We start from the raw sequence: 15,000 nt of genomic DNA on the forward strand, positions 1-15,000 counted from the left end.
TATCAGGTGTTGAGAATGGAAAAGCAGGCATCCGGCAGCCTCCAGCCCGCCCAGCTTCTCAATCCCGCACTGCACCCACAGCAACTCCTGACTGACAGTCCTCTCCCACAGCACACTGCCGTTGGTGCCCGTGACTGCGACCAGGAAGGAACACGGAGAGGAGAACCCTGAGACGAACAAACCCCAGCACTGCCATTACTGACCGTCCAGCCTTCACCACACTTCAGTGGTCAGGGTTGAAGAATGTTTTCCAAAACCCACTACTGACCAAATCCACCCGAGATACCCAACAAGCAAATATGTTGCAGCCAGCTAAAAGGCATGTGTATGACTAAAATAATAACAGTAATAAACTGAATCCTCTCCCCCCCACCCCCCTTTTTTTGTACTTCCCTGCTATTAAACAAATACTGAAAAATAAAAATATCTTATTTTGTTACCTGCATCGCTACAAGACACATTCAGACAGCCACTGGAGCCTCTGAAGGCAAAAATGACATCCATAACTTTGTCATTGTTTGTGTCCATTACAGCCAAAAATGTGTATGTTGCTGTGGAAGGGTGGGGGATAAAACAAAAGAGAAACCATTAGTATTTGTTTGTTCAAACAATGGTCTTCCCTCAGGTTGTTGCAATACCAGACAGTAAATATAGACGGAAGAACTAGAAGAAACTAAGGTAATGAAAGAAGTACAAGTTGTGACTTCATTTTTTACAGTTTTATCTTACACTTGCGGTGCTGATGTACTTACAGGAATCTCTGTATGTGTTGATCCAAGTGCGCTGCGAGACAGGACGCACAGGGCAGGGGATGATGAAGGAGAAGGCAAAGATGCTGATGAGGCAGAGGAAGAGGGAGAGGAAGAAGGCAGCAGTGCGCCAGCTGGACAGGTGGGACAGCCCCAAGCCCCCCAGGCAGACCCCCTTCTTGGCGGGAGAAGCTGATGACACCCCATCCTCACTTTTCAAGGGGTGGATCTCTGTGTCCTGTTCCTTATTGTCTATCATGATCTCGGCGCATCACAGCCACGGGATCTGTGCAAGACATTTGTGCAACTGTAAATTCGCACAGCACAAATGCCTCTTATCTACATTCCAATCAATCAGATTTACATAATAAAGAGCTGGATCGGACAATAATACATACAAAAATAAATATGCACTTCGGCAAATTGTGTTTCAGCCCCCTCAAGCTGTATAAACGTGTACAAGCAGGACAGCTATTTTCCACCACTGGCTACTGATGTCAGATTTACGTCATTTCAACACAATGGATTACACACCTGGGTTAAAAACCTGTCAAAAAAGCCAGACCTTGTCAGTTTGGGAAAGCCAACCAGTAGAACTTTACTTGTTTTTAAATTATAAATCATTAAAAGTAGGTCCCACTCACACACATTAGAAGCTTTATGTTCATAACAAAAAATCTAAATTGTTGAGCTTATAAATACACTGAATGGAGACCCAGGTGTTAACAGTCTGGCTGTGTGCAAACTCGTCAGTGATGCAGTGAACAGATGCAGACTTGTCCTGTGTAATGACTCGGACTAATTTTTCCAAGGACAATTGCCACGCTTTGCAGTTCAGAACAAAAAGTTGCTAAACAGGAAACCTACTGAAAGGGAAGTTACAGGAAATAGCTAATATTTTTTTCTGATTTAATTCTGCACAATACAAACATCATAAGCTGGAGCAGTCATTCTGATATATGTGAGTGGCAAATGTAAAAGTCCATACTCTATAACATCAAACTAATTGTACAGTAGAATAATAATGATGCATCACCTCACTGACCCCTCTTGCTCAAATACATTATCTTAATAAAATATGCACTTCTTTTCAAGCACTTGGCTTTAAAAAAAACAAATCAAACCAACAAAGTACCAGGCGATTGCCAAGTTAAATACCACCCAGATATTCCCAGCCTTAAGTTTAAATAGTATAGAAAAAAGAAACTGGTCCTGTCTGTGTGCAATACAGAAATATGCATGGTTACCTGCTTGAATAAACCCAGCAGGTTACTACTGGGATATGCTTTTCACATAGTGGGAGTCAACTGCTTGCTTCTCTCAATAATTACTGTTTACGAAATGATATCACCATGTACAGTGACCTACATGTAGCTACAGAATGGATGTTTTACAGCAACAATCAAACTGCACTTCTGCTGCTGTGACGAAATCCTGTGTTACCAGCACAGGTCCTTTATACTTTACTCCATTTTACAGCTACATCAGCTGTACCATTAAAGAATTCACGAATGTCATTAATGCCATGCACATATGCACATATATTATGCATGCATTATATATCAGTGGTAAGCAAATTCACACTAAGGCACTCTAACCACGTTACAGTACATAACTAGCATCCAAGAAACGCAGAGCTAATGCAAGAACAATAAAGAGAGTAGTTGGTAGGCTTTCTGTTGCTGTACTTTACAGTTAACAGCCTGCCTGTTTGGAGACCAGTAAAAACATCAAGGAAATGTGTCACATGCCGGATAGATGGGTCTGTTTGAATTAGCTGCACTGTCAGCAAGTTTTTTGCTTTTTACTGCACACAAAAATAATCACGTTTTAAGCCATCTGGTCCATTTGGCCTTCTACCACAAACACTTTTTCCAGCAGAGAGCTGCTGTACAAATAACGAACCGTTACGTCAGCTTGCTAGAGTTATAAAGCAAAGGACACACACACATACACACACACACACACACACAAAAAACACATTTGTGTAATGCAAGCACTCTCAGCCTGCCCTCAATCAGTTAATGTGCCCTCGGTACAAAGCTGGCATTGGCACAGCTACAGGTGAAGAGGTTTCTTGAAGAGCATTTTAATTACCGTTCACAACATTAATTTAACTGCCAAGGGAAAGGACCTTTACAACACGTTTTTGTCAAATCAAATACAAATCAAATACAGTACCTTCAGTGAGTCAGTGTGAAAGCAGAGGTAGGGTCCTACTGGAATAAGAAAACTGTTCACCTCCGTTGAGCTATCCTGGGTTTATAAGCGAGACTTTGAAGAAATAGACATTTCTTTGCTGTTAGAGAGCTTCCTTTTCCTACTAGAACTCAATTTCCCCATGCTGTGTCACCCACCTTAACTAGGCTAAAAAATGAGGAGATATACCCCGCTCTTGGCTATTTTAATGACTTAAATGAACTACACCAAGTGTAAGATGAAATAAATAGACAACAGTGACTGCATAAGGCTTGAACTGTGAGCTACAGTGCAGTGTAAATAAAACACTGTAAAAAACGGATAAAAAGCAGGAATGCAAGATAATACAGACTAAAAAAATCTAAAGAATTCTGAATAAAACCACAGCAACTTTCCCGTTCCTCCCCCATATATAATGTAAGCTAATGGTTGACTTGTAATTCCACACAGCTTAATACAAGCTAAAAACGGGCAGATAGAAAAGCGAGGGTAAAAACAAAAACGATCTACCAGTCTCTGCAAGGATTAGAAATTGTATTTCTGATGTTCTCCTGCTCAACAAACACAGATACTGTGCAACAGAGAAAGCATGTGCTACTTTACACAAAACACTTTGACAATAGTACCTAGCCTATGTATCTAGTGCAATAGTACCTAGCCTATGTATCTAGTGCAATAGTGCCTAGCCTATGTATCTAGTGCAATAGTGCCTAGACTATAACCTGGGAAGAAAACTCTCCAGTATTATCGTACGACACTGTAAACGTAGATAGCACGTTCAATAACGCGTGTAGATTGGAGATACATTACACTGTTAAGAGAGCACTCAATACATGACGTCATCAACTGGTGATTTTTAGCACTCGTTTGCGATTCATGATTACGCAGTACAAAGGCATACAAAATAACACAGATGTAGTTACAAACGATGGTTCAGTTCCATAGTGTGTATGTGTATGTGTGTGTATGTATATATATATATATATATATATATATATATATATATATATATATATATATATATATATATATAACAATTATTAAATTCCACATTGTTATTCTTGTTGTGTACAAATGAAGCGAGAAAATAAGCATTAATCCAGTCTGATACATGTATTACTACAGTAACACAAATTACAGGTTTTAAACAATACAAGTCTGACTACCAAAGACGTCACTTGGCTACACTACCGTACACAGTTTGAGTCACACACATGTATAGCCTACATTTTGATTTCGTTATGAGGCATCTGATAAAGAAGTACCAATTAAACTACTTAAGTAACCTGTAATAGTGGAAATGTGATTTACGCACAGATCAATAGAGTAAATGAGAATAAAACAAAAGTTCTGCTCTTACTGCGTAAACAGTTCCTTCTCCGGCTGTTTCCAAAGTGCCACAGACTCTACCCAGCTGAATAAACAACTCTGCCTACTTTAGACTCCGCCCCTAGATTGGCATCATGGGTATTGTACAGTTGGGAGGAACAGGAGCCGCCGCCGCCGCCTGTTGTGATAATGGCCAACAAGCTTCTTTTGAAACTTATTGTCGCCACCTACAGTTCAGATTTTGCTATTAAAACTGCTATGGTCACTTAACCTTTCAATATCTCTATGTTAAATATTCTTGAATCTCCTAATATACTTTGCAATACTGACTGCTCTATACATCTACAATCCATTGCAATGCCAATATAATCCCTATCAATGCTGCTGTCATAATTGACACACCATCTGCAATACGAACATGCTTTTTCCACCTCAAATTCCAGTATATAATAAGTTGCTACTTGTTTTTACCCCTCTGTAAACAACTTACAATAATTTTCCTAATCATTACTTACCCATCTCAATGCCCGTTTACAAAATCCACCTCTGTCCTGCACCTTCTCTTTTTTTCTTTCAGCAAGAATAAATCAGTCATAGCAGTTCTAAGACAGCATGGACTAATATTAGAATATACTCTTTATAATCTCACCCTTCCTATACAAACACGAGCCTGTACGCAGCGTAAAGGAATATCCGCTAGAAAGTGTCCTGAGGGCATCAGATGAATCAAGGGCATTTGCCAAGCACTCCCACCTTTTACTTCCAGAGCTTTCTGAGTTCTTGGGTTATCTGCCGCGCATGTACTCCCTGGGCCATATCTCAATAACAGTGTCTTCTGGGTCCAGTTTACTGGCTGTCAATAGGTGAAGCGGTGATTTCAAGACAGTCTGAAAGCAATGGCTTGTGAACAGTCATCTTTAACCTGCTGTAGTGTACCAGATAAACACGTGTTTCTTTCAAAACTGCACATTTGAGAGCAGCTTTTAAACTAAGATTATCACAAAAAACAAACAAACAAAAAACCACGAATTAGGCCAGTGGTGTGCAGGTGGTGGAGAAGGTGAACTACAACTCCCACAATGCCATACACTCTGGAATAGTTATGACATACTTCCTCCCACAACCCCAACAGTCTGCTGAATTAAAAAAAAAAAAAAAAAAAAAAAAAAAAAAAAAAAGCAAATGAATATGTAAAAGGGAGGAAGGGAGCATTGTATACAAATGGATCAACGAGGATCCAAAAGTGGCTGTGGCAATATACCTGGAATGGAGTTTTGTAGAATGGAAAGATTATCTGATCACCTATTTAGACAGAGTAGTTCTGTTTACTGATTCTTTCAGTTCACTGAATGCTATTGACACAGGGAGTGGAGTCAGCAAAGATATTATATTTTATATTTTAATAGCATTAAGTGAATGTACAAGTAGGGTCACATATGAGCATGGGTACAAAGTCATTCAGGGGTGCTAGGTAATGAACAGATGGATTTTATGACAAAAAATTGGTTATTGAGAAAGGAAGTGGATCTCCCTCTGTGCCAGGAAGAAGTTATGGAATTATAGCAAAATCAGTGGCAACACAATCTTAAGATAAGGTTTTATTATGATATACAGCCGAGGGGTAGATTAGAGAGTGAATAAATTAGAGAGTAGTAAATTCAAACAACAAAGAGAGGTGTTAATGAATCAATCGTGTGCACTAGAGGTGATTAAACATTACAGTAAATCCAGACTTCTGAAAAACGGGGATGTGTGATATGTAGAAGGATGATAGAGGGCGCTCGTCGTCTGCTGTTAGATGTCATGCGCCAACTTCCTTTAATGAGAAGACGAGTCTGCTGAGGAAAGGAGAGCGAGGCGAGAGAGGAAGAGACGTGGGGGAAGAAAAGCGAATGATAGCAGTTTACATCGTTTTCTTTAAATAATAATAAGAATTATTGTTATTATTCAATCTGTATGCATGTATACAGTCGTTATTTCAGAAGCAGAAGACACTAAATAAGTAACCGCAATGTCGGCCCAGGCTCAGATGAGAGCTTTGCTCGACCAGTTGATGGGGACTGCAAGGGACGGTAAGTATGGCGAAGCCTTTATTTCATTATCATAGTGGATTACATCTATTTTTGCTGTGCCCCCCTGGACAGAAACGGCCGGTAGGACGATCTCTCTTTTTTTTTTTTCTTTCTAACGACGTGTTTGTACCGTTGCTTGTGAAGATAACTCCTCCATTTATTATACGTGGTTGAAGATAGTTGCGTTTGTAGAAATGTTTAAATAGGCCTATGGCCTACCTCCTGTTTTCCTACCTGTAATTATCGGTATTATTATTAGTTTTCATTCTACCTTCGAGTAAATGCATGTACGGTTACTTTAAAAACGTTACACTAATCGTAGTTTAAAAATGTAAACAGCCTAAATTGAGTTTATACAATTTAAGCCAATACACACATAATTTAAACGCGCTCTATAAAATGAACAGCCGGGTGCAAGTTTTTGTTTGACACGACAACTTCCAATTTAAAAAACAAAAACAATCAAACAAACAAAAAAAAAAAAAAACACAAACGTTTTTGGTTTATTTGAATAATGGTCTTTTAATATGAAATAAAGCAATTTATACATTTAAGACATTGTTGTAGGCTTAAATCTTCAATATTTAGCATTTTTGTCATTCCCATAATAGGATTACACCCGTACTTTTAAATGTACAGTAAGGCAAAAGGAACATGCATGTTAAAGACTTGTTTGGATTCACAATGCAGAACAAGTCAGGCTAATACCTTAATAGTTATACCAACGTTTGGGTTTAAAATCTTCAAGTGGTCTTCTAGTCAATAAAACACTTTTAAATACATGCTAGCTCCTTTAAGGTAGGAGGTTATTTGTATAGGTCTGTTTAAGATGAATATGATCTAGTGGCTATTTTATTTTTAAATTTGGTACATTTTCAAGTTTCCAGGCTCTAACTTTCCTCAGTCAAAGACTAAATGATGCTTGTGAGAGGTGTGTGTGTGTAACTTGAATTTAATTACTTCCCATACCTATGTTTTATACAAACTGAACAATTGTGGCCCCTTTATTTTATTTATAAAGGTTCAGTGTATCTTTGCCAGCCTACATCAATCTGCAAGGGAGTTGCAGAAAAGCCTCATGTTCATCGAGCCGTGAGTCACAAATATAATTTTTAAAGCTGTTATGAATATCGAACAAACATGTTGCTTTTCACAAGTAATTTCTTTTGAACACAAAAAAAGAAAAAGGACATCCAGTGCAAACATTAGGAATATTATTTACAGCATAACTGGAGTGTGGCTGGTTGCTTGCAAGCCATGGAACAGTGTATATATGTTCTAATAGTTACACAACATTTGTCAGACACAGTGGCCTTAAATTGACACATACCATTTGACACTTTGACTTTACTTTGTGTATCATTCCCCTGACTTCCTTACTACAGGTGTGCGCAAGAAAGCTTTTCACTTTTATACTTTTCAACAGCGGGTATAAATTTCTGCAGCTGAGGGCTTGAAGATGCAGATGGGTACAGTATATGAGGAAGCTCACAGTGTGTATTAACTAACCTTTTTTTTTAACCTTTCAAAGCTGCATCTCTATTAGGGCTCCAAGGGTAACTTGCACCCCCTCAGGCCTTTTGGAAAGGTCATCTTTGGTGGCCTAATAAATCATGCCAAATTGTCAGCTGCTGCAAGGCTAGAAAGGCGTGCTAAATTGGTGCTCCACTATGGCAGGTCCACTGCCGCGTGCCCCTCTGGCCTTGCCCATGACAGTATGTGGTAAACCCTGCTGGAGCGTTCGTGCAGTTTGGAGGATTTGTTTCTTTTTCGTTTCCACTGATCAATCGCCTTCAACTGCTGAAACAGTTTTAGCCCTGCAGCATAACCTCATTGCCAATTCTTTGTTCATATAGCAGGAAATGATTGCTGTTGCCTATAAAGAATTATGGAAAGTCAACTTTGTTTAGTGCTTTTACTGTGGGCTTTGACTAAGACCCCCTTTAAAACCCCCTTTGTGTTGGTGCCTGCACTCTTTCACAAAACTGTGCTCGTAATGGCTGGCGTAGAGTAATAAATAAGGTTCATGTCCTTGTGGGCTCAGAATCTGGTGACATGAGAACCTGAATTAATATTGCAGTATTAAATATACAATCAACCCCCACAAATATTTGTCTAGGATCATGATTTGTATCCACTTATCCTTTTGACCATATTGAACAGCTGTAACAGTGGTTTACAGCAACCGTATGATTAAACAAATTGTTTTAGTTTAAGCACCACAAATTTGGAAGTGCCAAATCGTATTTCAAGTCAGCCTTGTGTAGCTGGAAGGGTCCTCCCTTGTCTAGGATATTTATTTCCCTTCCAGGACTTCACCTTTTAATGAGTCCTGACATCTACCCCACTTTTCTCTCAATTTTCTGTAAGAAATTTTGAATAAAAATGTAAACATTATTCAATTGTACGTACTAGTGTTACCTAATTTGTTCTGCTGTAATGGTTAAAATAATACAACAAAAAAAAATTGGCATTGCTAAGCTGGAGCTTATCATAAATTCTAAGCATATATATGAGAAAAATAATACTGTACACAGGAATCTCCTGTTGGATCCAGCCACTTTGTAAATGTTTGGTTTCATGCCTTTTCTAATTGCCACTCTTACTAAAACTATTTCAGGCGACGAAACTCGACAGAGGGTGAAGTTTACTGACGATCGTGTCTGCAAAAGCCATCTTCTAGATTGCTGTCCCCATGACATTCTTGCTGGAACGGTATGTAACATTTAGCAAATACCAGAAGACAAAGATACCGACACTTGTCAATTGTATATTAAGCCAGAAAATATGCTCAGTGAATCTAATATACAGCTCTGGCCAAAAGTTTTGCATCATCCTAAAATTTAGGGTTGACGGAGAATTACAAAAAAAACTATATGAACATAATTAGAGCTTCTGATTTTCTGTTTACTGGTAAAATCATATGCAAAAAATAAATTGGTGTAATAAATAAACACTGGAAAAACACTAGAAATGGGTACTCAGTTCACAGTGATTTGACCCTGTTATCTGTGAAATCTTTACCAGTGCATTTGGGCAATGTCCCTCCTTCCTGACTTGAATCTATCATTGATTTGTTCTGAATACTTTAAACCCACCCAAACTACGACGTGGCTGCAAATTCCTATATTTCTATTGGAGGATTGCAACACGCTTGCGAGATTTAAAACAAGATGTTTAAAGCTATATTACAGTACATAGTATGTACATGCTCATGGAATTTAAAACAATTGCAAATTGTGGCAAAATGAATAAAATGCCTAAACATGCAAAAACCCCAGAAGTATATGCTTGTGACCATAAGGATTTCACTGTGAAAGACAGCAAAGAAAAGAAGGTATAGTTGAAGTGTGCAAGTACTGTGAGTTACATATTGTAACAGAAAAAACCAAAAGCCCCCCCAAAAAATACATGCCACTGAAATAGCTAAATATGAGCACTGTAAAATGAAATTAATAAACCAAAAAAACAAAAGCCCTAAACATTAATTTTGATTTTATTTAACATCATGTAAAAAGGAAGCCACATAGTACTACAGCATTTCAAGTCAGTTTTTCGTTCAGTTCATGGGAAAACTACAAAGTGGTATGTAATTCATTATGATAACGTAACATTTGGCAGGTTTTGTTTTGACTTTGTGAAGCAAATTTTTATTTTTTTCCTTTGAAATGTTGCAAAACTTTTGGCTATAACTGTATACTCAATTTTAGTCTTCTGTGGAACTCTGTGTGGAGCAACTGTATATTTAGTGTATGAGATCATCATAAGTAGTGTAACTGCAGTAGTTTCATAGTGTACTGACCCAGCATGTAGTACAATTTTATGTGACATAAATCACTTGGGACAAATATGGAAACATCTATTTAACAAAAAAAAGGTGACATTTGAAGTCCACTTGGATATGTTGAACGTTCCCCAGTGTTTCGATATACAATAAATGTAATCTGTTTTTGCTGTCTAGATGTAGTATCAAAATGTTTGACTTCTCTTGACAGCGCATGGATCTGGGGGACTGCTCTAAGATACACGACTTGGCACTGAGAGCTGATTATGAAATCGCTTCCAAGGACAGAGACCTGTTCTTTGAGTTGGATGTAAGTTGGGCTTGCAGGTGTTTGTGGTAGGGTTGATTCTTTGTCTGACATGCTTGTATAGGATAAAGGGAGTACTTCTGCAAGTCAAAGTTGAGCAAGTAGGCTCTCCTAAAGCATTATCTTAATTTCCATTGTGGCTCTAGGTGTCGGTGCAAATTAAGGAATGCCATAGGTTTACAGTTCAAACAGTTGACCCCTGGGAATTTGTTGCTTAGTCAGATATGAAACTTACCTGCTTGCAACAAATAAAACAAACATTTGTATTATAGTATATATGATGTGCTGTTAAGGGGTTTATGGGAAGTATGTTTTAGTTGGGCTTTAAATTTTTTGAAGAGAACTAATGCTGATGTTTCCGTATAACTTGCTCTTACGCAAATTAGAATTGTACACATTTGTTTCCTGCACATATAAATAAAAAGATAATACAGTGGTTAACTTTTGAGTAATAAGCTCCTACTTTAAGCTTCATCTTTTGGTTTTTTGTTGTAGGCGGTGGATCATCTTGAATCCTTTATCGCTGACTGTGACAGAAGAACAGAACTAGCTAAGAAACGTCTGGCTGAAACCCAGGAAGAAATAAGCGCAGAAGTTGCGGCAAAGGTGAGGGAGTAAAACTTTGCTCTTGTTTGTTCAGCTGCTCCTGGGACTAATCACCTGAGCATTGTAGACCAAAAACATTTTCTTGTGTCCTGTTTTCAGAGAAATCAACATGTAAAAAATGTGTGTAATGCTTATGAGGATTGGTCAGAACTAGGGTATTCTCCATTTGAACTTCTTTCTGTTTATGAAACATTCAGTGTATTATCAGTTTTTGTGTTTCCAACCTCTAGGATAGTTGGCACATTTCTAGATGGTGTCTAATTTGTCTGCTCTGTATTCCAGTAAACAAGAACTGTCAGCTGTGGTGTTGGATGAACTGTCATGGCCATTTTATGGTCTATATATGCCTGACCTTACTTTATTTTTTTTAAGGCTGAAAAGGTCCATGAGTTGAATGAAGAGATCGGAAAGCTCCTCGCCAAGGCAGAGCAGCTGGGGGCCGAGGGGAATGTGGATGAGGCTCAGAAAGTACTTCAAGAGGTTGAGAGAGTGAGAAGCAGGAAGCGTGAAGCAGAGGTAGTGTATTTAATAGCTATTGAATTAAGTTTCCCCATTGATCTTTTTTTAGGGCTTAACAAATCCACCTGTTTGCCTGTTGATTTCTTAATTTAGATTTGGTAGCTAAATACAGTAATCTGCCATCTGCCTGTCACCTATCCGCCCTAACTGTTTTTCTGCCATGATCAAGCTCTTCAGCACTGTGTGTGTGTGAGTGAGTGACAGAAATAAAACCAGAGTTGGATACTGAAGAGTGAGTAAGCAAGCTGAAACCACTGACAGCCAGGCGAGTAGCCAGTTTGTTTATTCTTGAAAAGAGAAGATTAGTTCAGAGATTGTAGATCCTTCTAATGTTTTGGTGCACTGTGTTTTATGAAGTGTGTTGTTCCATTGTGTGTTATGAAAATAAATCCTGTTCGTTTGGTTTACATATGAACTTCAATCTCCTGCCTGTCACTCGGCAGTGAATGCACGCACCCACACGGCAGACGGCTACTCTGTCACAAGCATTAATACCCTGTATCTTTCTAAAGAAGGTATTTAAAGGGGAGCTTCCTAATAAAAGCTGCATCTCAAAACAATAGTTGTGAATATAGTGGTTGTTACAGTTGTGTATAATTGTAAAACAGGAATCATTTATCCAACTTTTTACATGTCGGCTCTTTTTGGTCCCACCACAGTTGGATACATGACACTACTGTAACTTTAACCCTTAGCAATCCATTTATTCAGCGCTTGTCAGGCGCATCAAGACCAATTTGTTTTCACACACACTGTTTAAAATATATATTTTCCATAGTAAATCAGGTTTAAAAGGCACTGAATATCAAAAGGACACTCGGTACTGCATCTCCGGCCAAGCCCCACTCCTTGTTCGCTGTATTTTTCACATACCTCTTCATAGTCGTGCATACTGAAGTCCTCTCCTGATCACTCGTTTTATCACCAAACTCCTCAATAATGTGATCAGTCATTATTTTATTACTATAACGTCTCAAAAAGCTCTGCAAATGTCCGTGATATTCTCTGAGCGCTGGATGCAGAAGCAGCTTCTTTGTTTGTGCCCGTGTTATCTCTGTGGTGCAGGGACTATGTGTATTGCTCAGATCCGCCGTCGGACAGGGTCTGACATCAGACTGGAAAGGGAAAGTTGCAATGTCGTACCTGGTCCAAAGGGTTAAAATAAGATACGCATTTATTGTCCAGTGGTAGAGAGAGATAAATTACTTAGAAATCAAACAGCTATTATTTTATTAGTCCCAGCCCTCATACAATGCCTCTCCTTGTGTCTCAGGAGGAATACAGAAACTCAATGCCTGCATCTAGTTTCCAGCAGCAGAAACTGCGTGTCTGTGAGGTGTGCTCTGCCTATCTGGGTCTCCATGACAACGATCGCCGCCTGGCTGATCACTTCGGTGGCAAACTGCACTTGGGTTTCATTCAGATCAGGGAAAAGCTGGAGCAGCTGAAGGTAAGTTTGAAAATGTAAGCTTCATGTGGTCTATCATGGAGTCCATTTTTAAAAAGTCTAATGTTTTGTCTAACAGTTCTTCCTTCCTCAAAATTGGCAAGACATAGGTTGAATATGCCATTGATGGGTTAAATCCCTCTGTTTTAGAAAACTGTGTCAGAAAAGCAGGAAAAAAGAAATCAAGAGCGCCTGAAAAGACGGGAAGATAGGGAGCGGGAAGAAAGAATGAAGAGGAGGTAGGTCTTTCCTTCAGTTGTGTAACGCAGGATAATAGTGGACGGCACCTCCCTTTGCCAAAGGTTATCCGTATTCCTTTGAATTTAAGATGCAGCCTGAATTTACCACCAAGAATTTGAGGAAAAAATAAAACAAATGTGCCTTTACAAAAATACAACTTTAAATGCGCTGTTGTATCGCCCAAACTAACCCAAAAGAGTGTTAACCACGGAGCTTGTTTTTTATTGTGCTTAAGGTGGCGCCTCTGTTGTGCACAAACGCCGCTCGCTCACTTACATCATCACGCATCCTGGCAAAAGCAAGCACAACATTCCACTACATCAGGCAACATGTAACCCAGCAACCACAACAGCATTGATTGCATTGCAAATACAGCAGTCGGAACGGGTATGCACAATACCAAAAGAACATAACATACGCACATGGAGATTACTTGTACCTGTGTTTCTCCCAATTTGTGAACTGTGGTATTGCTAGGCATGTCGAAAAATACGGGGGTCCGATCAGCATTTCGATCTGTACCAACTGGTACTCTTTTTTTTTTTTTTTTACAAATGCTGAAATTGTAAAACCTTTTCAATTTCTCAGGAAGCTAATGACTGAATAAGGCTTGCAGGATTTGAGAACGAGCAGTGACGTATTTGTTTGCTTTTTCTCCGCAGTCAGTCACGTTGGTGTTTTGTGTAGTCGGGTATTTTGTTGGCGATTAATACACATTACTATACCGTACTCGAATTTAAGATGCAGGCTATTTTTTGAGACGCAAGAAATAGTTAAAGTGCGTCTTAAATTCAAATAAATATTGTATTTGTACATCTCTGTAAAGCACGTCTTGTGTTGTATGCATGAAGATATCCCCTCTTTTTAAAGGCTACTTTTTAGTTATCTTGTCAGTTTGACAAAACTTGCTTCCATAAGCTTGAAGACCAAACATGACTTCTGTGAGCTGCCTTTTCCCACTAACTGAATTATTCAGGGGTGTGTGGCCAGTATGGTTTGTAATTTTGACTTCAGTGACGGTTAAACGCGTGTGACTTATATCTGGTTATTTCATTTTGGCCCGTTCCAACCCTTGTCACTTTTTTCAGGGAACACAAAAAGATACAATATCAAAAATACATAGCTGGAAGGACTGTGTTAAAATAAGTAAGCTATATAATTCTCAAAATATCACTTGCCAAAAGAGATGACATGTGGACTGTAATACAGTACATACTTTTAAATCATTACATATTGTAGCAGTATATAAAATTCCCAATTTAACGACCAGACAGCAAAATGAAATCAAAATGTTACCCATGCACAGAATTGCGTACAGCGTAAAAGGTAATGCAATTTATCAAAAGATTAAAAGTAAAAAAAAAAATCCAGAATTAAGTGTCCCAAGTCAGTATTCAGAATTGTAGAATATAGTGCTCGATAAGGCTCTAATGTCACAGTTCACTTGCAAATGAAAGTGCACAAAAACTGAAGATCAGATTAAAAAAAAAAAAAAAAAAAAAAAAGCATCACAGTATCCAAAACTGTAATTAACTTTTACATTACCGCAGTTTGTCTCGTTTGCTTTGTTTTGACTGCATTTTTGTCAGGTGAAACTGGAGGAAACGCTGTGTAACTGCACAATAAAAATACACTGATTTGGCACTCGACAAAACCAAAAACCGCGGGTTGTGATGGATATTCAAATAAATTGTAACATTGAATAGATGGATTTTGTATCAGAAAACTGGTGATGAAAATTGGCAATT

At 38.5% G+C, this 15,000-nt stretch overlaps 1 protein-coding gene across 2 annotated transcripts in view; it reads left to right on the forward strand.

Moving 5' to 3' along the window:
• Window positions 1-6,079: 6,079 nt before the first annotated feature.
• The window catches only part of luc7l (LUC7-like (S. cerevisiae)), a 12,458-nt gene continuing 3,537 nt past the window's right edge, over window positions 6,080-15,000 (forward strand). The window contains exons 1-7 of one of the 2 annotated variants that reach the window (XM_041229780.1): window positions 6,080-6,349; window positions 8,970-9,064; window positions 10,345-10,443; window positions 10,936-11,046; window positions 11,419-11,562; window positions 12,839-13,015; window positions 13,163-13,251. In XM_041229780.1, the coding sequence (XP_041085714.1) occupies window positions 6,289-6,349; window positions 8,970-9,064; window positions 10,345-10,443; window positions 10,936-11,046; window positions 11,419-11,562; window positions 12,839-13,015; window positions 13,163-13,251 (776 nt within the window). In that variant the 5' untranslated portion in view covers window positions 6,080-6,288. The remainder of the gene's footprint in view (window positions 6,350-8,969; window positions 9,065-10,344; window positions 10,444-10,935; window positions 11,047-11,418; window positions 11,563-12,838; window positions 13,016-13,162; window positions 13,252-15,000) is intronic. The other variant, XM_041229781.1, reaches the window with a different exon arrangement.

This window comes from Polyodon spathula, chromosome 26 (assembly GCF_017654505.1).
Source record: "Polyodon spathula isolate WHYD16114869_AA chromosome 26, ASM1765450v1, whole genome shotgun sequence".
NCBI lineage: Eukaryota > Metazoa > Chordata > Actinopteri > Acipenseriformes > Polyodontidae > Polyodon > Polyodon spathula.